The sequence below is a fragment of the Apus apus genome, chromosome 13 (genome assembly GCF_020740795.1).
Source record: "Apus apus isolate bApuApu2 chromosome 13, bApuApu2.pri.cur, whole genome shotgun sequence".
NCBI classification, from domain to species: Eukaryota; Metazoa; Chordata; class Aves; order Apodiformes; family Apodidae; genus Apus; species Apus apus.
Window position 1 is genome coordinate 14,947,613 of NC_067294.1, and position 23,027 is coordinate 14,970,639.

A 23,027-nucleotide genomic window follows, 5' to 3' on the forward strand; every position below is an offset into this window, starting at 1 on the left:
AACTGTTTCAGCCTAAGTATTAGCTGAAGTGCCTCGCCTGATTTCTAACGCCCTAGCCGTGGATGAGAAGACGGGGTGTCTCGCAGAGAAACTGGACCCAACCCTTTTAAGACATCACTGAAATTGCCCAAGGAACCAGTAAGAAGCTCGGGTGCTCGCGGAGTGGGCTCACCCCCTCCCCAGAGCCCGCCCAGCCCGCAACCGCCTTTTGCACCAACGGGGGCTTCTCAGCGGCCTTCAGTCGTCGCAGAGATGCTGCATTGCGGCAATTTATCGATCACAGTGGCCAAGTCCAAGGCTGAAAGCCATGGACAGGATCTGCTTTCTCACCTTCCCTTCTTGCAGAAAAAGTACTTTTGGTAAAAGAAAAAAAATCTAAGGTTCTAATGGCCAGATATGCAAGAACAACCTAAATTACCAATCTCACGAACAAAAACCTTCTTCAGTATATGCTTCTACGTCCCTTCATCACAGCCATCAACTTATCTTCCATTATGTTCATTTTTACCCTCAAATAAATCCCAATCACAGCTACAGTCTGGCACTTGCAAGCCACAGACATCACATGTCACCTAGCAAGGTGATGACAAGAGGGATATCTGCAATTCTTAAAAATTAATGGCACTACTGTTCATAGTTTCCTTCAATGGCTTATTTTGTAGCCATCTCATTTGATGCTCTTTCAACTGACCAAGCTATTTTCTGAGTTATTTCCAAAAAATTCAGCAACAACATGGTATAGCACAACAATGGTTTCTAGATGACCTTCCAGTGTTTTAAAATTTGTTTCTAAGGATCTGCAGATAGTGTAGCCATCCATCCCTCATCCATACCAAAACAATGCATTTGGTAATTCACCCCAAAACAGAAACTTAAGAAATGTAATTCCACTTCAGAAGTATTGAACCTGTTAATGTGAAATTGCTTCATTTCTGATAACTAAATTAACACAGGAATTGTGATTATTTGGCTTCAAATTACTTTAAAATTGTTTCATACTTCCATCTTTAATGCAGGTCTTATATTTTCTTTTTTCTTAAATACAAAACTGGCTACGCCACTCAGAGTCTATTTTACATTAATCATATGCCTTTCTTTTTAAAGTTTAAAAAATTATTTTTCATTATTTAACCATGCAATACATGTTCTTGTCATCGCACATACTCACAGATATACTTACATTATATGCATAACCTTGAGAAGAGCAGAAAAAAAAGACACTATTTAATTTTTAGATCAGAAGAAGCTTCTATCTATGCATTTTTTCAGGTGCAGATGTAATTATGTACTTTGCATAGATAAATATTAATTTTTTATTTCTAGTTTACTATAGATACAATATTATTGTCCCAGCTAAAAACAGTGTATAATGCCAGTAAGTAGAAACTCACAGTACCGCAGTCCCAGCAGCTACAGTTTAAGGTTAAGTATCTGATTGAAGTGGTAGAACAATAATTTGGTCCACAGAGCTCTCATCATAATTTTACTGTGTCTTTGCAGAGAAGCCAGCCTTCTGAGTCCTTTCTCATATAAAGACTGGCTACAGCACAGAGCCTTTGTCTGTGTTGTTCTACCAGCACAGCAGAGGGACAGTCTCTGAAAAAGACAAACCACTTACACCCCTGTAGGTGACAAACAATGCCTTTAATCGCACACAGAAAAAAAAAAAAAAGGGTAGCAATCATGTGTTTTGAAACATTTTTTGAAATAATATTTTTTTGCTGTTGTGGTGATTGACTCCAGAGCAAGCAGGAGCTTCTGCATCCAACACCAGCTCTGAACTCCAAACAGTGTCACAGAAGGGCTGTCCTGGTATCTTTGACATTGATATGGAAACCTGTGTCACCCAGGCATGCAGCCTCCTCCCCCAGCTAAAGAGGCCTTATTAATGCCAGCAGGATTGTGTCCAGTTACCATAGACTTGTCATCCAGCTGACTTGGGGGGAGTCATACAAACAATGAATTGCAAATTACAGCATAAAATGCCTACTCATCTACCTTGAACTTGTTACTTTCCCTCAGATCTCTGTCATAATCTCAACCTTAGCTGCAGGACCACTACGGTCCAGCTCAGCTTTTGGTTAGGGTGTTGAGCTGCACATCTGCATTAACTACAGTTGAATGTCCTCTGGATTAAGGAATTCACATTCATTTGACTTTCAACAGTCAAAATGCTTGTTCTACATCTTTTATATTACTGACAAAGAAACTATATTAGTCAAAGGGGAGGAAGGGCAGGTCACAAGATGAGCAGAGCATGCAAATGAAACAATTAATACCATGGATCAGAAGGTTTGCCAGAAATCCGTGTCTCTGCTGGAGTTTTGACTTTGGAGTCCCTTGGAGCAGCGACTGCAGCACCAATAACGGGCTTGCACTACCCGAGCCATAAACTGGGCTCCTCAAAACACGTATTGGTCAGTGATTCATGAAACAAATAATTCTAACCTGGCACTGCTCTTAATCTTGATAAGTTCTGCAGCCTGCACAGCTCCAGGCTATTCTTAAAGGGAAAAAAACCTCCAACCTAATGGGAGCAGGAAAGGAGAATGAACACAGCATTCAACTGCTACATATGCTCCAGGAGGGGAAAAATCCATTTTTTCTAAAGATGTAATATAATTAGGCAGCTGCACAGAGGATTGATAGAAATGTTCATCAATTTGCTGGGACATGCCTGGAATACTGCAGGATTAGCAAAATCATTGATCAATGAATTTATGCAAATATATTCTTCCCATAAAGTGAGAGAGTTACATTACATCTGTAACAGGCGTCAGTGATTTTCAGAGACCCTCTCTTACCCGCTCTTATTTTATTTCAGCTGGTCTTTGATATAAAGCCTGTCACCCAGGTGCCATCTGGATAGTGTTCCTTTTACTATGCTGTACTTCCAACCTCACATTTTGTAATAAGTTATAGAACAGAGAGTATCTCAGATTTCATTTCCATATCTTCAGCAATGACACGGGATCTCCCACTGACATCTATCAGCAAATAAAACCATTTCTTATCAAGCAACCATGCAGTACCTTTCTAAAAGTTCTCCTGAAAAAGGCATTTCTGTAATTAATCTTATCTCCAACTGATTTATGTACCAGAAACCTTGTAATAACAGCAGCCAGGGTCTTCAGGAACATTTCTACTTCCCTTAAAGACATACAGCGATACAGGAGGCAGGAAGAATGGGGAGATCATAAACTGCAGGACAGTCTAATACATAATGGAGGAAACAAAAATTTAAGCTATAATTGGTCCACTGATACCTCTATACTCTAGGTGCACCATTTCTCATTTGCAAACCCAACTTTTTATCTTCCTCTGGCATAACCTGTGATGCAAGCTCAACATGGAAAACTGGGGATACTCTTGGAAAAGCCAAACTCCCTGTTTTACACCTAACTGGTAGATACTCCAGTTGCTCATATATTGCAAATAGTTACTGAAGTTTTTGTTTTATGACCCATATTATGTACATGTCGACAGGACATGATTTTACAGTCATTTTATTGATTGCTATACATTTTAGCTAACATATACCCTTGGGTAAAAAACAAACCCCAAACCAACCACAAAACCCAATAATTTCAATATTGCTGTACTCAAGTATGAGTAAGAAAGACAGCTATGCACAACATTTTAAATGGAAATATCATTTTCATTCTTGCATTTAGCTGCTTTGGTATCAGTTATAAGAACACAATTTACAGACTTCAAATTTGATCCTGATTGCCTCAACCGATCCTAATTTCCAGCAAAATAGAGGAGGAAATCACATTTGTGTGGCATTTTCAGGCTTTCATTAAGCAATGACATCTCATACATTTAGAAATATGTCATGACTTTCTCTCCCTGACTCTCCATGTTGGCAAAGTAAATAAAAATCTTCTATCTAGTTAAGACATGTCCAGAATAGCACTTTGCAAATAAGTAAAACTGAATTTATAACTGAGTGTTTGGCACACAGAAGACAACCCTAGGAACAATCAAATCCTGGCTGTCGCACAAAATAAATATCCATGTTCAGAAAAGTTCTTAAAAGTTTGCTAGGCCAAAAGGTAGTGTGCATTGTAAGCACATTCACCCACGACATCTCTAGCAGTGACTGCATGAATTACTGATTTTTTTTTTTCATGATACAGAATCCTTTGTAACAGGAATATATTGGAATGAAAAAAGGAAAACAAGGATAACCCTACTGCACATGTAAAATGCTTGCAATGCCTGGATGTGTCAGACAAGGTGCAGAAGCAGGGGGGGATGCAGAGCACAGCTGGTCAGACAGAGCTTGCTCTGTCCCACAGAACACAATGTGGGGTCAAGTCTGAGTTTGAAAGAACCAGCGCACGGCGACTTGGCCTCATTGCTTCTGGGCATTTGTTGTGGAGCAGGAGAGTGAGGCAGAAATGTTTGGAGAGAAAAGCTGGTACAGACAGACACCGATAGATCGATTTAATATCTGAGACTCCTTCTCATTTTAAGAATTCAGGTTGGTGTGTCTCAATTTATGTTTACATTTTACAATCTGAAAAAATAACTTTTTTTTTTTATAAGATCAAATATTTAGGAGCCATTTGGAATTGAAATGACAACTTAAAATTGCTGTGGATCTTTGGGTCACTGTACTTGCATCACCTCAGTATTGCTTGTGAGCGAATTATCTGTATTTTTCATACTAGAGCACCCAAAGTGGAATGCTGGATTCTCACTTGTGTAGTTTATTGCTACAGAGTCGGTGCTCATTCGTTTCCAATGGCAGGTGGAACTCAGGTAAGAGGATTTTCAGGCTAAGAGATATTATATGCAAGAACTACAAAAATTAACACCACTAACAACAAACAGAACCCCAAATCATTCCTTAGTATCTCAACAAGAACTCATTTATCTGCTTTAATAGAATACTACTCACTACAAATAGCTCTTGGAATGATAAAATTTTTGGGGTTTGGTATGTATATATTTTTTAACAGAAAATCAGCAATGAACAAAATGTCATCAAGCTCTAGTCCCAGCACTATAAAGTAGGAGGAAAATCAGCCTTTAGAATAAAAAATAAGGAAAACACTCCACCTAAGTTGCCAACAGTGACTCGTAATTCTTTCTGTCCTGTCTACATGGCACAGCTGCCATGTCACCTGCAGTCTTCAAGGTACCCCAGCAAGGCAAAACAGTAATAAAGAAATTGAAAAGCTTTTTGGTAAATTGTGTATCTTACCGAGATCCTAAAAATACAAGTATTGTTCTGCACTTCCAGTTTAATTACAACAGTATGATCATTCACTCAGTAATATTAGTTTATCCAGTTTGACTGGGCTTGTAAACCACCTTGAAATTAAATCCTTTTATTCACGTATCCTAGGGGACTGAGGGTGAGATCCTGAACTTTATGCCCTATATGCTTCATAATTTTGGACATTTTACAATAAAGCTATGGACTAGTTTCTAATTGAAAAGGATATGAACATCATTCTGCCACACACCAAAAGTAATACTGGACTGATGAATTCTTTGGTGTTTTGTTTGTTTGTTTTGTGAGGGTTTGTTTTTTTAATAATCTTTAAATGTCCTTACAGCTACACTAATACATATTTCTCAGTAACACTGTTATTGCCAGATATTGCCACAGCACAAAACTAAAAGTTAGGCAGAGTGGAAAATTCTCTCCCTCTAAAAATGACACTTCACTTAGTTACAGCTTCACACCAATTCTCTACTTTTCTGTGCACTTCTATTTCAACAGGTCATAAGTCAGTTAACAACTTTTGCCACCCCTTCACAAACACATGCCCCTTTTACATTTTATGGCTGCTTTACTGGTTGCACAGACCTTTCTGTGTCCTGGAATGCAAGATCAAACCCACTGAAACACGCTTAATCTTCTTTCAAAAAAGGGAAAGCAAGTATGTCAACAAGAAAAATCCCCATTTTATCTACAGATTAAAACCAAAACCTTTATGGGAAGCTGTACAGAAAATCCGACCCAAAAATGAAGAAAACCAGCCCCAATGCAGAACTACCAAAAAGGGTGTTTGAGTAGGCATGTCAGTTCTGCATGTAATTTCTCAGACATTATTTTCACCTTGCTGCAGGGGCAAAGACAATCAACAGAAGGCACCAAAGCACTTTTTAAACAACCTTTTTACAGCTTTTTAAACCAAAGCTCAGAGTCACTGGTAGCACTTGGCACCTGCATTATGGTCTACACAGGTCAGACTGTAGGATGAGGGGCACCGTTTGGGATATACAAAACTCAGAAGCTCATAAACCAAACAGTAATCAAAAGTGTATGCTTTGGGAACCTCAGTCAGTGCCTTGGTCTGATCGAAGCTTCTGCTGGAGTTAGCAACTAATTTGCACCATGTCAAGTACTGAAATTAGTTATAAACTTCAGCCTTGTTGTCATTTCTGCCTTTGTACTATTTGTTGCTACAGGAATTAATTTAGAACATAGGAAAAAGAAAATAGAAGAAGTAAATGAAAACAGCTTGTTTAGCAAGCAGGAATAAGCAACATGGACCATGGAGTGCTCCTCATTTTGAAGAATAACTGCACAACTTCCCTCTCTTCGTGCATCTACCAAATCTTCAAGCTCTTTGCACTCATGTTTTTTTGAGAAATTCAAGGTGAACGAAAAGTGTACTGCAGAAACCAAAGTGCTTTTAAAGAAAGTGTGTTTCACTTATTTTTTAAATAATGCTAAGCATTTTGTCTCTGCCTCAAGTTATCTACAGAATGTAGAATTCAGTAGACAGGCCGGTGTGCGGAGAAGATATGCAGAAATGTAAATGTTTGATAATAGAAATGTGACGATTTCTATAAGATGAAGGACAAACATTCTTTCGTGCCCTTACAAATTGTTCAAACAGATAATTAGATTAATTTTTGCCAGAATCAGTAAATATTTTCTACATATTACATTACAGGTTAAAATATATCTGCATATAATGTAGAGTGGCTCGGAGATAATGAACTTTGGTTTAACTTGCTTGCTATCCTTGATAGTTCAAATTGCTTTAACTTTTTAACATTTATGACTTTGAAGATATCATATTCTCTGGGGCATTAAGCAAATTCATTTTGATAGCAAGATGTAAATGCTCAAAGTTTCTTTGAAGAAAAACTTGGAAAAAAATTCAAATTAGTTTGGAAATATAAAACTCACATTTCATGACTGCAAGAAAAATACCTTTAGAAATAGATATCAACCTGTTCTATCATATTTTAGAATTAAGATTGATTTTCCCTGTAGAAGTATGTCTGTGCTGAAAATTAAAAATGCATTGAAGAACTGATTATGATGTATTTATAGATCCTCCTCTTCTCTTACCCACAAGTAACTGGTATAGATTTAACAAACTAAAAGCAGAGAGGTAAATAAATAATTCAGCATCTACTACATCCTAAGGAGAAGGAATGCATTCCCAACAACTTTTTCAGAGCCTGTAGAACTCACTTTATCACAAAAAAGGCTCCACTTTTTGCCCAGCCGATTTGAGTGAAACTTATGGCACAGTCTACTGTCAGTGGAGGACTGAATCACTCTCTGCAGATTTGGAAAAATAAGTTTCTAAAAAAAAAAAATAATCAAGTCAGCTTTGTATTTCATTATTTTTTTTTCTTTTCTTCCTTTCTTTCACCACACAGTAGGCTCTTCAATCTGACAGACAAGCAAAACTTTATAGTGGTAATGCATTACTTTTCCTGAAATGTGCTATTAATATAGAATTCAAACAATACTCTTCATGACATAAGTTCCCAGATAAGAAACTCTGCAGATTCCTACAGTTAGCTGAATATGAGCAACACACTGTCTGATCAGTGCCAATACCCCAGCTTGGGAGAGAAAGGGACCAAAGGTATCTCAGATGACTGTAACAGACAAACCATGCATGGCCACCACTCCCTGGTCCCTCTGAAAGCTGAACTTGCTTCTGCTGAAACTGGCGGCAGAACTCCTTTGAGCATCAGCACAAGGTGAATAGAGCCTTTGGTGAAGAATTCCAAATAGTACCACTTGCATATTCAAAAACATTGTGGTGTGTGGCACAGCACTGTGCGTTAAGCCTGTTGTATTCCCTGTTCTTGGAAGCAAAGGCAATGCCTGGAATGTGCTGAATCTGCAGGTGCCAGGACTGTGTGAAGCAGATGCTTACTTTAACCATCTACCATTTGCTGTTTCATACCGTGTAATTTAAGGGCAAGCTTTTCCATAGTCTGAGCAGGTCTCTTCTGCTATATTTAAGTGTATTCTGCTTCAGTGCTGGACCAGTATTAACTCCAGTTGAGATGAGACTTTTAATTCCCCAACCCCTAGCCCGAAAACTCTGGCGACATCTCAAATTTGGCTTAGGATCGTGTGCTTTCATAAGTATGAACACTTTCCACTTCACTGAATTAACTTTCAGGTAACAGGGAAAGGTTTATATCAGTTCATACAGTCAGTGCCTATGCCAGAAAAAGGTCTCTACATGAACAATAACTATTAGTAATAAGCAAATTATCTGCTCAGTTCTGGGTAATAATGGATTTTACATTATAATGACAGTGCTCTAAATCTAATGCGCTTTGTTAAAGCCAGCTTTCACTATCAAATCCTTTTTTCTTGCTTTGGTCTGTGTTGTAGCTTTAACAGCCGATGTGTAAAGTTAGTGGTACATGCAGAGCACAACGTGGTGTTATTTCAGCCCTCGGAGCAGGATCCTCCCCAAAAGCCAATGACTGCACTGAACAAACCAGCCAAACGCCCGTCTCTCCTCCCTCTTATATACCAAACACCTTTTAAACAGCTTTTTGTCTGGGGCAATTGTCAGAGTCCTCATAATATTGTTCCCCACAAACCTGTTACCCATGCTCGACACACTGCAGCCCTGGCCAGGTTTCTGGCTGCAGAGGAGACATCGGGTGCACTTGGAATACTGCTGAACCCCATCTGTTCCAGGCAGCAGCAGCACGGCAATATCCCTGCTCCTCAGCAGCGGTAGCAGAGAAGTCGTCTATTCTGGTTTAATTAACAGGAACCCCAGCCTGGGGGAAACGTGAGATTTCACTTTGCTACCTACAACATCTGCCTGAAGTGGGAAGGAAGGACATCAAGCCCCCAGAGTCACCCAGCACTGCAGCACAGGGAGAGCCACCCCCCCCCGCCGCCCCAGCACGGCACCAAGTCAACTCACAGGATCTCCAGGTCGCGCAGGGCTCGGAAGGCTCCATCTTCGATGCAGCTGATCTGGTTGTTGTCCAGTTGCCTGCAGAAAGGAAGGGAGAGGATGAAGGCTGGCTGGTACAGGCAGAGCTGCCTCAGAGTGCCAGGTTGGGGGCTTCCCCGTCACCGAGGTGTCCCTCCACCCCCTGGCAGCACAGGGCTGCGCGGCTGCCACGCTGCTCGGCTCTGCTGGCTGCTAGCGCTGCACGCTACCGCACACTGAAGCCTGTCAGGTCTCAGTAAATATTAATTGTGCCTTTTTTTTTTTTTTTTTTTAAAGGCAGAAGGGAGTAATTTCATTACATTAGGGCATCCAATCCATTATGAGCTTTTACCGTCATGTCACTGAAACAATTTCATTAAGCTAAAGGCCTGTAAATCATTGGAGGTCACTGTGCTGCCCTCCGTGACCTCCCACAATGCCTTTTTTCTTTTACTGGAAGTTGGAGTCCTCTGTCCTGACAGTACTAAATCTCCAGGCTTTATCTACCCAAGAGCTGTGAGAGTGCATAGGGAATATACCAATTCCAAATTAGACTCAACTAATCTAATTTTATAGTCTTTTTATTATTCTAAGCACCAAATGTCTGTGGTGGTTCGATGCCTCTCTGCATTGTTACTGGTCCCATCTGGTAGCCCATTCTATTGAAAGATTTCTGACTAAATACAGATTCTGTCTAACTGCATCAGGGAGAGCAATCCAGGGACAGAAAGGATTATACACACGTACACTTCAAGCACTATTTTGCTTCAAAATGTGTAATTTAATATTTGGATGGTGGAGTTCTCTCATTTGTCTCCCTGCATACACACGATTTAAACATATTTTACAATATATGTGGATACAGCAGTACAGCTACATCTGCTTCACTCAGAAAATTAGTTATAAGTTGAAATTTAAAATTAAATTATCACATTTTCTGACATCTGATCCTTTAAATTTTACACTTAGAGAAATAAAATTATGCAACTACCCCTGTGTAGGTACAGTATCTGCATTTCATGAAAAAACAGATGCAGGTTCCCAGCTCTATATTATGCTACCCCTTGCACAGCAATTACTTTAGATTTGGTGAGGCAACGTCTATTTGTCCTGTGTGTGTAAAGTATCACGAATAAAAATACCAAGATTATTGGAGTTTCTGGTTGCTATTACAAAATATTAAGTATATATGGAGAGGTAGGAGTATCTTGTACCTGGGCATATCTTTGTATAGTTTTATCAACTTCTTGTCAATTATTTCCTATATCTAATTTTTAGTAGACATTTGTCCCAACTTTCTTATTATACACACAATAGCACAGACAGAGCACTGCAATATAATTACAGAACAAAAAACCAAACCAAAGCCTCTTTGGGGTAAAGAGCAGAAGGCAACACAAAGGTTTAAATGTAGTAACTGCAAATAATCTTTATGCACCCCTTTAAAGATTGAGTTTGCTCTACTAACACTGAATGTATTCAAAGACTACAGGAAACTTATCCTTTGTATTGTAGTCTAGTCTCAGTGAATATGAAGGTTTTTTTATGATTTAAAGTGTATGAAAACTGTACACACTATAAGGTCTAGTAAAAAGCTTAGCAAGCATAAAGCCCAGATAAGGTTTCCCATAGTTCTCATAACTTTGGAGAACATGCTGAATTTGGCAAACCTGTAGCAATGTCTCCTATGCTGACAGATACCGGGATGTACAACCATCAAAATTGGATTTTTCTGTAGCATAAAAATTCATACAAGGTGTATATATACATATATATATATAATTTATTTGTGTTCCGCTTCTCCCACCACCTAGGAAAGATGCTAAAAAAATCTGTATTTTTGACTGCTGCGGAGGACCAGTGGCTGCTGAGTGGCTTCTTCTGAGATCCTCGTTTAATTCTGTGGGTTGCTAAAGATTTGTTGCTCAGACAGAAAGGGTGGTGCATTCAGGAGCATAAACTTAAATGAGTTAAATATAACGCTAGTTGCATGACTAAATACTTTACACTTCAGTTGGCTTTATTAAGCATGAAGTTGGCACATAGTAGCATGATAAAGAGAAAGCAGGTGCAACTTGAGAATCACCTCTCTTTTCTTCCACAGGAAGTACTATGTATTGCCTGTTTTTATTTGAGTTATATGATAATATTGATTTTTCTGCCAAATACACTAAAATAAGCAAACAAACCCAGTGTGCTGGCCACAAAGCCTTCTGACTAAAGGGTTTAATACGTGGTGTACTGGGTTTTTGTTTTGTTTTGTTGTTGTTTGTTTTTTGTTGTTTGTTTTTTTTTTTTAACGAAACCCACTACTCCTTGATTTCTTTTGAAAAAGTGTAATGACAATCTTAAATCATATTTCTGTATGTCCATTTATGTTAGCAGGACAGTAAGTAAATGGGGAAAGTATCCCTCAGAGAGACACCCTGATTCTATGCACCCCATCATAAACTAAATCTGCACAGTCTCTGGAAAACATCCACACATTTACTGCTTCTTTGTACAGAGCTCACGTATCCTGATATCTATCATGGCAAAACATTCACATCTGTGTTTAAGCATGAGAATTTCTTCCAAAAGGAATAGAACTGTTAGATGTCTTAAAATTATGCATGACTGTTTTTAAGACCCTTCACCTCCCCATTTATTTCTCAATGTGTAAAGATGGAAATTCTATTTCCTGGCATCTGCACAGCACCCTGGTGAGTGGTTAAGCAGAGACTGGAGATTTGAGAGTTTAAAGTCTAAACAATGTCTTCTTTCCAAGACTATGTGTTACTTTAAAGTTTTGAGAAAACTTCAGGTAAAGCCCTACAGAAAGGCAAAGACAGGTGTTCAACACATATTTTTATATGCATGAAGACAAAATAAAAATCCTGTGATGTGGGCCACCAGCCAGATCACATACCCAAACCAGGTAAGCTGAGCATGCAGCTCTTCAATGTGCAGAATAGACACGCCTAACATTTGTTAAGAACATTTTACCTGACTAAAACCAACCATATGCACTTCAGAAAAGCTGCCACATATATTTCTCCTTGAGGAACATGCAACACTGCTCTCATGTCTTCATCCCTCCCTTCTGAACAGAGCACTCACACACACTCGCAGCACTGCTAACATGGAGCATGGCTGCCAGAGACACAGATCAGCTGCTCCAGGCTTACAGGTAAATTTAATACATGGTCTCAGCCAGCAGAAGCATTTATTCTGATTTAAATGCCATCTTTATTTGTCAGTGTTCATACTCTTTCTAGAAGATCTATTTCTCCTCAATATTACAAACAGGATGCTATGCATTGAATAGTGAAATGCAATGTTGAAAAAAAAGGCCAGACAATACAAACTCAGATTTAGGACACAATTTTGAAATGGACAAAGTCACTTTCTATACCTTCATTTACTCCTGCCTTCTGAAGGAATGCAGCACTAAGCTCAGACCTTACTTAAAACTGCCAAGTGATTCAACTGCTTCTGAAGAATATAAAGGATCTAAAGGGACAGTAGAAAAAGGGAGCCTCTATACTTGCTGTGTGAAATAGCCCTAGAACAAACATGGCACATTGTAAGAGCCACAAGCCAAGGCATAGACAAGTAACTCTGCCAAACTTTGAACTTCTGACTTTTTGCTAAGCTAGATAGATAACTAATGTTTATTTGAGTTGAAGTGTTTGGGATAAATGCTGAATCTCTCACCCATTAGACACAAAGCAGTGGACTTGGGCTTGGTGACATTTTCAAAAGGGTTCTTGCTCCAGAGTCAGTGAGCTGAGATCCCAGCCTAGGAAGCCCAACAGCTCATGTGTGATTGAATTACCTACTCTGACCTCACCTAAGAGGCTCCAGAGATCAGAGATCTCCATGACAGGCAATTACCAACCAGATGATACTAACAAATACAAAGCAGTACTAGAACAGAGCAAAACACTCAAGCAAAGGAAGTATTAAAGGGATACATGGGATTTAGAGGAAGTGTGAAACAGAACAATGTTTATAAACAATATAAGAATTTATAAAATTATTTGGAGAAAAAGGGATCTTTCATATGATAGAGCTATAATACTTATTTATTATAATCTGACTCTAACCATGACTCAATAGCCAGTCTTAATTTTTATTAAAAAGCAGGAAAATCTCATGACTAAATTATATGCAACTGATTGATCATTGTCTATCTTTAAAATTGATGTTTGAAAGAAAAAAACCTTGACACAAGTCACCTTTTTATGAAATGAGATATAATGCTGCATTGTAATAAATTATATCACTGAACAGTCTATGGTTTGGCAAAGACATCACTTTAACTGTTTAAAACACAGTTCCCCTGGCAGAATATAACTCTGGCTTATCCATTTAGATTTATACATTATCTAACATGCATGACAGCTAAACTTCAAATGCCATTTGGAAGGAAAAGGATTTTCTAATGTTGATATTCTTTTGGCATTTGAAATAATCCTTTAAATAATGGGCCTTGGAGGTTTTGCTACCAACAACAAAAAGGAATATTTAGTTTTCAAATGCATTAGAAAGACAAAAATCCCCAACAACAAAGCTGATATAATTTTGTCTTGTTACTAGATTTAAGATTTAAAAAAATACCCCAAAACTGTTCTAAAATATGAAAGAATTTGATTCATCCAGGGTGAGATTTTTCAAAACTGAAATATAATCTTTACTAACATTAAAAGTCCATGTTTAAAATTCTATATTTACAGTAGCAGCATTTTTTCTTCATAGTATACCAGTTAACCTGATACCATATATACAAGGGCTTTCAGTAATTTTTCTGCAATTAGCCATGCTCATATTCCTGAAGAAGAGGTTCTTCAAGCATCAACATTTCACAACAATGAACTCTACAATCAGTGCTTTGCAATTTGTTTCAGTGAGGGAGTTTTTTTCCATTTAGAAACATGATCGGGGCCACTGTAGAGCTCAAGTGTTAACCTGGTTTTATAATTATACTGTGATAGTAGTTTAATTACTAGGACTTCTTCCTATATTTTTGCCCAGAATCCAGTTAAATATTTAAATTAAGCCTGTATTAACAAGTACTGTAATAAATACTTCTCAGACTTCTTTGTTTCTCATATTTTAAATGCTATAATAAAAAGAAGTCCTGAAATAGTTGCATATTTAAGAAAGTTCTACTTTTACAGATACAAAATTACTCTTCTATTTTACATGTATCTACTGGTATAGATCCAAGATCAAGCAAGAGCCACTTCCTCATTAATAAAAGACTTGCATAATTAACCCAAAGTATGCACATTAAAGGTATTGTATTACTTAAGTATTTAAAGGAATCTTCAATAACCATTGCACAGGAAGGTAAATTCGCTGTAACGTACCATAGAACTGTTGTTAGAAAAAAATTAATTTCTTTAACTACACCTCCAAAAGAACCTTGGTTTGGAAGTTTGGACAACATTTTTCCCAAACCTTTTCAAATTGCTGGGTCTATGCATCACTTTCCTGTAAAGTGAGCACACTAGTACTGAAGCTCTTCCATAACTTCTAAGAATTAGAGATACACTCTATAACTTTTATTGTCCAGCCTCCAAACCAGTCCTTATTTAACTCTGAGAATATTGACATTTCAAAGGAAAATTACACCCATACATCTATGGGATGTTTCTCACATACCAAAGTATAGCCCTTATCCAGAAATCAAATTGATAAGAAAGCACTATAAACAGCAATATATGGTCATTCCGAGTAATGAGGACTTCAATTAAACTGAAATATATTTTTTTATTGTAATGCCTTTTTCATGTTTAGTTTTTAGTCTTTATCAATGCTTTACTAAAATAATTGTATAAGGGCTTGCTTGTATTAGAAAATGCAAAGAATTGATAAATTCAACTGTAAAATAATTTTCAACATGAGTAAATTGGTGGTGTAAAACACAAATGATAGAGCTGCTGTGATCAAGCTGAAATCTCCCTCTGGGGTTTTCACAAGTGTTCCAAAATTCCTTTTTTATTTGGTGTTTTGTTTTGTTTCCTAAATATGTGGTTTTGTAAAAATCTACAGTTGAAGTGTGTGTAGAGAGGGCTCATCTGCATGAAAAAATTGGGCACAGTCGTATTCTCTGTCTTCAGTTTTCATAATCTATATTGCCACATTGTTAAGTAAGGAGGGGAAGAGCTGCTTATAAATAATTACTCTGCAGATTATTCAAAAACATTAACTATTTCAGTTTTCACATTACATTAACTTACAATTGAAAATGCTGCTATCAAAAAATAGACACCATATTAGCCCAATGAAAAACTTAAGTGGCAAATGAGTAAGTAGACTGCTTCTGCCTCTTCCCACAGGAATAAATACACACAAACCCAAGATTTCCTTTCAATATCAGAGAGGTTAGAAGAATTTTTTTCTTTTTTTAACTCTCTCTGTTTGCTGATGTAACAAATAGTGCATACAAGCACAGAAATGGCTGTCTCCATAGCAATTGGGGCAGGTTTTGCTGTTTCCCTAGTTACTCTTGACTGATAACCATCTGTTGTTCTCCTCTGTCACAGCCTCGAAGGGGAAAAAGGGAAGAAACGAGGAAGGTAAAATTGGTGTTAAGAGAATATGAAAGTTATTTACCATAGTGGTTTTTACACTTTCAGAAGGTTTGCACTTCTTTAAATCTTTGTTTTATTTATTGTTATTTTTAATTGACAAGTATCAAATACCACATGTAAATAAAAGTTTTAATTCCAAAATGTTACTAATCATTCATATTATTAATAGGAAGTTATACTAGGCAATTATAATAGGCACAGAAATAGGAAATCATATAATTAGAGATGTTGCTATGAATCTGTGGAAAATCTTGAAACTAAGGTCTTATACAGAAAAATACGCAGATATTTAATGTAAATAATTAGTAGAAATTTGTAATGCACATAGAGCACAGGGTGAAGGAGGTGCAGAAGGTTAGCACCCAGATGGCTGTGGTGGGGGGAAAAGGATCACTAAGTAACTGCTACTTTCCACTCCTGGCCTGGGATAAGGGCGGGGATTTACCTCTGTTTACAGGTTTGTGGCCATTACTTTCACCAAAGCTTGAGCCTCTTCCTCCTCTTCAGTGGGCCTGTGTGGTGCTCTGGGAAGGCAGAAGGACAGCATGCCCACAGGGACCAGGCTCCCCGTGCCCACAGCCTTGCTGGAGGACTCGCACCACAGGCAGCTCCTGATGGCCCTGCTGCCCCAGGCATGAGTCGAGGTGAGCAGAGCAAGGTCAGTGTTTACATGGGCCTGTGTACTGTCATGGTATTACTTAGATGGAACTAATAACACATAAGTCATGATCATTTTGAAGGAAAAACAAATAAGCCTCCACAGGCTTGCTGTTACAGCAGATCAATGGAGCTGCATGCAGCTGAGGTTTGGGCTTTTTTATTGAAAATCATTCTGTGTGAATGTTCCGTGTGGTAACAAATTCATTACAGAACCAAAACTTAAAGAAAGACACAGAATGCTTCATCACTTAAAATTAAAATTTACATCAGCTGTCATATGTCACAGACAGACAAGGGTTTTTTGGAGCTACCAGTGTTTCTGAAACATGGTTTCAGTATGCCAGGGGACTGCAAGAAACTCTGTAGAGTGATACAACAAGGCTGGGCTGTTGTGCTGCTGGTTTTTTCCCCGGAGTGCAGGCAAGAGGAGGTCTGGATACAAGTGACATCATTGCAACCCTGAGGACAACACCCCAGGGCTGCCCCTGTGCCCAGCTCCTGCCAGCACAGCCCAGGGCTGTGCAGAGCTGACCAGGAGAAGGGGCTACAGACACAGCTGTGCACAGCAGGATGGGGGTGGGAGGAGAGGAAGGTGGTTCTGTGGCAAAAACCCTATTTAATTCTGGTGCTTCCTTGTTTACACATTTTGATTATTAATAATTCACTAAATTCAGTTTGGAGAGGAAACTGAGGCTCTCGTGTCTTTAAGAGGCTCAGACTTTTTCAACAAACATCACAATTACATGACAAGATGAAGGCTGTGGCAGCCAGCAAATGCAGCAGACCTTGGCAGTTAAGTGAAGGTGAATGTGCCCAAAGCCAGGCACCAGAAGCACCTCTTTACACAGTTAGGGAGATGACAGAGCAAAAAGGAATCTTGACATCCGATCTCCAGACATCTGTCCCCTTTGAAATCACATATTACATTAGATTAATTCTATCACCCGCAGTCATACAGTGACTTGATATATGTTTTCTAGGTCTTAAGACAAAAATTAGGAGGAAATGATACCAAAAGAGTAAAAGTGGTGAGTAAACTCAGAGCAGTGTCAAACTTGTTACATAGCTAGTAAAATTGGGCAAAGTAGTAGAGATTCAAGTGTTTTGGTGAGCTTTCTTTTTTAAAATTAGAGAATGAATATTAACACCTAGTGGGTGAATACCCGAACAATTCACATCTTGCACTTTTGCAGTATCTCAGTATAACATGCCAACAAATTTTTCAATCGGATCCTGGATATCACACTGCTTTAAAAAAGAAAAACTTCCAGTTAATGCTAGAGATGGAAGAACAGAATATCTCAGTGCCCCACTTCAGTTTACGGGCTTATTTTCTTAACACAGTTGTATTGGGTTAATCAACAACCAAGATGTGCTAAAATAGTAACTAAACCCCACAGTCACTGAAGGATAATGAATGAACACTATGTATTTCAAGATGCTGCATTAGTTTTACATCACTGTGATACAGGTTTCCAGTGCTGATCGTACTTAGCACAGCCTCCCAAGCTTTTCTACGGGGTTCCAAAGAGCAGGCCATGACATCTTTAATCCAGCTGTGGGCTCTGATTTTGGGATGAATAAGCAGCACTCCAGATGATGAAAGCTGTGGGGTGGGGATGCTTCCAGGATTTTGTTTGGTTTGACCCTTTTTCGCTCATACTGATCTGGTAATAGCAACTCGCCTTTGAGACATGAAATTGAAATTATTCTAGTAATTTCCACTGTAAAATTGTATCAGAGATTTTGGTATTAACACACATATTCCTAAGTGGCAAATTCCCCATGGAATTACTTCTTACGGTTATAGCTCTGATTCTATACTTCATTGCCCCAAATTTGCTTGTTCTCCTGTGTGATTTCAAATAAACCCTTAAACATAACACATACTTTTGGTTTCTGCATTATCCTCTTACACGACCAAAATGTCAAAAGGGTGAGTTCTTGCTGTGCACTTTCATTAATATTTGTACTAAGTTAATGAAGATAGTACTCCGCACGTCTCTGGGCACTCTGTGCTTACGTATTTCTGTAGTTACATAAGTACATTTGCTTACTCATATAAGTGCACATCTAAGTACTAACGAGTAGGCAAATAACACTCCTGTTACTCTGAGAAGACTGGTAAAAGGTTCAAATAAGGACTAAAATCTATCATTTTGTTATTGTTACAGAGTGGGGTATCACTGACAAACACTGTAGAGCATAAATAAGCAACTAGCATTTCCAAATTTCTTCAGCAAAAAAGCAGTGACTCTCTGAGAGTGGCTCCAGGACCAGAGGGTGCTGGGTCACTGCCTGCCAGGAGACTAGCGATGTGAAAGCATCTTTGTCACAGAGATCCCAAAACATTAGGAAATCATTTATATGGGGAAGGGGTTAATCTATAAGCTATAGCAGAATGGAAAACATTCCACTGGAGCCTGCCCTGGGCCATACATTGTACATACTTAGCTTAACTGCTGAACTGTCATCAAATAGCCTTCTCCAAACTCACAACATTTTGTTTCACAGATGTGAGGGTTGTCATGTCCTCTCTGCTATATGGTGAGGTTCTTGAAGAGGGGAATATAATTTCTGTGTGGATTCAGAACCCTGTGCAAGAGTCAGACCAGCCTAAAGGTGCCTTCTCATTATCAGCATTGCCACAGCCCACTCATAGACTTGAAATATTTGTTGGGCAGCTACATGAATTTGAAGATCCATCCATCTTCCTCCAGTAGTTATTCTAGATTCAAGTTAATAATCTCATGACATTTTTAAAAGAAAATGTCACACAAACTACACCTCTGTGACTTGTGTCCTCCTCTGCCATCCACTCCTTTTCCAAGTCTACACCATTTCTGGAAATTTGCAAAACTCACCCATGCTGTCAACAAAACACTGGCACAAAACAAATGAAAGTCCAAAACACTTAACAGGGCACCTACAGAACAAGAAGGGTTAAGAAAGAACAACTAGTTTCAACCAGAAAATAAGAACCTTAAGTCAAAAGGAAACCTAGAACCATGGCAGGAAAGAAAAGCAAATAAAACACCTAACATATTAAATGGGAACCAAAAATAACATTGCTGTTGGTCACATTGGGATCTAGTAACTGCATCAATTTTAAATACTTTGAAAAGTGCTATGGAAATACACAGCAAATTGGATCACAGTTGACAAAGAGTAATTTTGTTTTATTGTTTTCAAGCCAGCCAAATTCATGTCATCTGTGAAATGTTTATCACCCACAGTAAGGACAGCGATCCATCCTGCAGATTTATGTTTACAAGCATTTTGGAACAAATGTTCCTGTTTGAACACCCATATGAACCATAAGCATCCAATATGTTCGGATCACTACAGTCAGTTTTTGTTAGCAGATCTTTAACTTTCTGAACAATATTTTACAAAATCAGTGTGGCACTACTGTGTATCCTGCAAGAACAGGGCACAGAGCTTATGCGGCAAGTCACTGGGGAGTGTTTCTTTCCACCTACAAAAATCATAGGTCTGTTTCTTTTAATTCATAACAGCAAATGGCATTCATCTATTTTTGGCATTTATGTGCCTGTTGCAGTATTTGAGTACCTCATCCTTTAATATCTGTATTCACCCACCCTGCAGATGCACAGCTCTCAGGAGCATAAGGAGGCTTTACAACATTTCAGGAACTGACCGCAGCACTTCCAGTTCCATTAACCCACATAATTTCTAAATTAAAGTGTGCTTCCCTGGCCTCAGGACAGGCAAAGTACCAACCTAAAACATGGAACAGGGAGAGTTTATATCAAAAGTGCTGAACACCACCCACTGCAATAGATAGTGATCATCTTACTATTGTCACAACAATCATTGATAAAGATATAGGTAAACCTTTTATAGTAGCACTGATGTTTGACTGAATTGCAGTACTGGAAAGTAAAAATATCTTAAAAAATGTAAGCTTATATCTTGAGTAGAATTTAAAAGCAGCGTGAAAGGTGCTGAAGTCTTTCAGCTTTCCTTCTGGATCATTATTCGCTTGCAGAGATTAACTGCTGGACAAGGAATAACTTGACCCTGGATCTGAAACTTCAGTTTAGAAATCCCAGGATCAAGGAACAACCATAATCTCCAAGACAACATGCCCTGCAAAAACAGTATGATAGGTCACCCCCAAAGTGCTTTATTCCATCTCACAGGAAACTAGCAAGGTAACTTACAAGTCTTTATCCAAAAAGTATTTATCCATAAATGCAGGACTCCTTCTAATGAAGAGAAATGTGGTAGAATTATTCCATTTCAAACTAGTAAAAACCATAATGACATAACTGCATCCCTAATTAAATAATAAAAATAAATAGATAGAAGATAGCTTATTATTAGAAGTATGGTTAGTATTAATTTTACATCATGTATCTAACAAAACCAGGAAATACTGCAGATGCAGGTTCATACAGAGAATTTCCTAGAAGCTGTTGACTTTGATACCTTTCTCCATAAATTGTCTTTTTTTTTTTTTCCTTTTTAAAAGAAAAGCATTTATTTTTGAAATTAATTACATCAACCTTCAGGTCATCTTAGACTTTGTGATTATTTTTTTAAAATAAACGGTAACATGTGGAAACTGTTCATTTACGTTTGCTTACTAGCCACTGATGATTCTACAAGCCCTACAAAACTGAAGCCATTAACAAAGAATCCTTTAAGTTCAGTTAATCCATTTGAGTTTGAAATTATCTTGCTAGGTGAATTTTTTTCATTATTATTTTTTACTGACATTAGTCCATAAATATATTCATAGCAGAGATAGCTGCTTCCTCTGCCAGGACTGTCATAACAAAAAAGGCAGTCTTGTGCAAGAAACCTTTTAGGATTAGGCAGCAAGTTTGGATCAAAGAAGCATACCAGTTACCTTACCTGACCTCTTAAACAAAATCTCAAGCATCTAATTCATACTGAAATGTGACAACACTTAAATAAAATGGCCAGAGAAAAACCCTTCCCCAAAGCTTTATTTCTTGCACTCAAAGCAACAAATCCTTTCTAAGTAGGTAAAGAAGATACCTGCACAATTTGCTTCACAAGTACATTTCTCCAGTCCTTCTCATTCTCCTGAGAGAGCTGCTTGCCTAACTTTCTGGCAGGAGCTTGCTGCTTATCCCCCTGGCTGAACATTAACCCTTAATTATGCTTTCCAGCTGATCTGCAAGAAGCAAGAGAGCCATATCTTTGAAAAGCAATGTGAGCTCAAAGCAGAGACCTAAAAACCAAACAAAAACCTCACCACCACCAGCAAAACTCCCACCAAAAAGGTTCAGATAACTGAAAGCCCCCTTATGCAATGAATCATTCCAGGCAAACCACTTGACCTCCTTGCATCTGCCTTATAAGACTGGTTTTAAAAGCGGGACCTAATCAATAGCTGATGCTGCATATGACCTGAGCTTAAGCATATAAATTAAATGCAAAATAAAGCAGGTCCAGGGGTGAAACTCACATACCCATATACTGAGAGGTCACAAAAAGTAGAAGGAAGAAGAAAAAATCAATCTAATTTTTAAACCTAATTTTCACATCAGAAAGATCCATTTCCCACCACAAGTCACGACAAACAATTTTTAATGTATATGAAAAAGAATAATGTTTCACTACCCCAAGAAGCAGACTGGATGAGGTGACTTGTATGTTATGCACCTGGAAATGCAGCAAGAACTGCTTACGGGCATCTTGATGTAAACCATTTGCCTTACAAAAACTTGTGCACCATGTCACAATTTTATACAGCCCGTTAGCTTGCCTGTTTAAATGATAAATTAATTAAATTCTGCGTTTTGTTGTTGTCACGGACTGGTGACATTGCTAGAGGGCTGCCAGCAGCCCCTTTTCTCCCCCCACATAAGACTAAATAAGGTCCGTTCTCCACAGTTGTGGTGTTTTTTTAAAAGCATAATTCTGTATTCCAGTATTAACTATCATGACTGCCTTATAAAAAACTTCTGATTGACAGGATATTAAGCTAGAATTATATAGGGGAATTATCTTAATAATTATTGAAAGTCTCATGTTCCTTTAGAAGGACAATTCATAAATCCTCACATTCCCTAGTAAAATGAGAAAGAAAGAATTCTAAGTGTGGGCACAGCACCTTGGACAAGCTGTATGTGCCTATTATCACAATGTTGCTACTACTGTTCAATGATTTGGAAAAATAACTCCAAAAAGAACTTTAAAAACCACAAAAGACTGGATGAGAGGTTACTTCCACATGATGACAGAATTCTCTCATTTGTTTCTTTGACATTTATGGGACTACCAAAGGGTAAACAAAAACAAAATTAGATCCCACAGGCTTTTCCTAGGTAAAAAAAGTGGAGGCAAATTATATTGGGTAGAAGAAATGAGTTGTACAAATGAGACCATCATCTGACAGCACCTTCTGATGCTGCCATCTGACATTCACCCTGTCATCTGGTCTCAAAAAAAAAAAGGTTTTTATTCTTGCCTACCTCAAAGCTATTTTCCTAGAGCCATTCTCAGATTTGCACTATTTATATTCATCTCATAACGTATTTGAGTAGCCAAGGATTTCCTATGTGCTTCACTTAGAGTAATAACCTTATTTTACAGTGAAAGA

At 38.1% G+C, this 23,027-nt stretch overlaps 1 protein-coding gene across 2 annotated transcripts in view; it reads right to left on the minus strand.

The window, feature by feature from the left end:
• The window catches only part of SLIT3 (slit guidance ligand 3), a 481,507-nt gene that overhangs the window by 204,418 nt on the left and 254,062 nt on the right, over positions 1-23,027 (minus strand). For both annotated transcript variants that reach the window (XM_051631304.1, XM_051631303.1), the window contains one exon: positions 9,174-9,245. In XM_051631304.1, the coding sequence (XP_051487264.1) occupies positions 9,174-9,245 (72 nt within the window). The remainder of the gene's footprint in view (positions 1-9,173; positions 9,246-23,027) is intronic.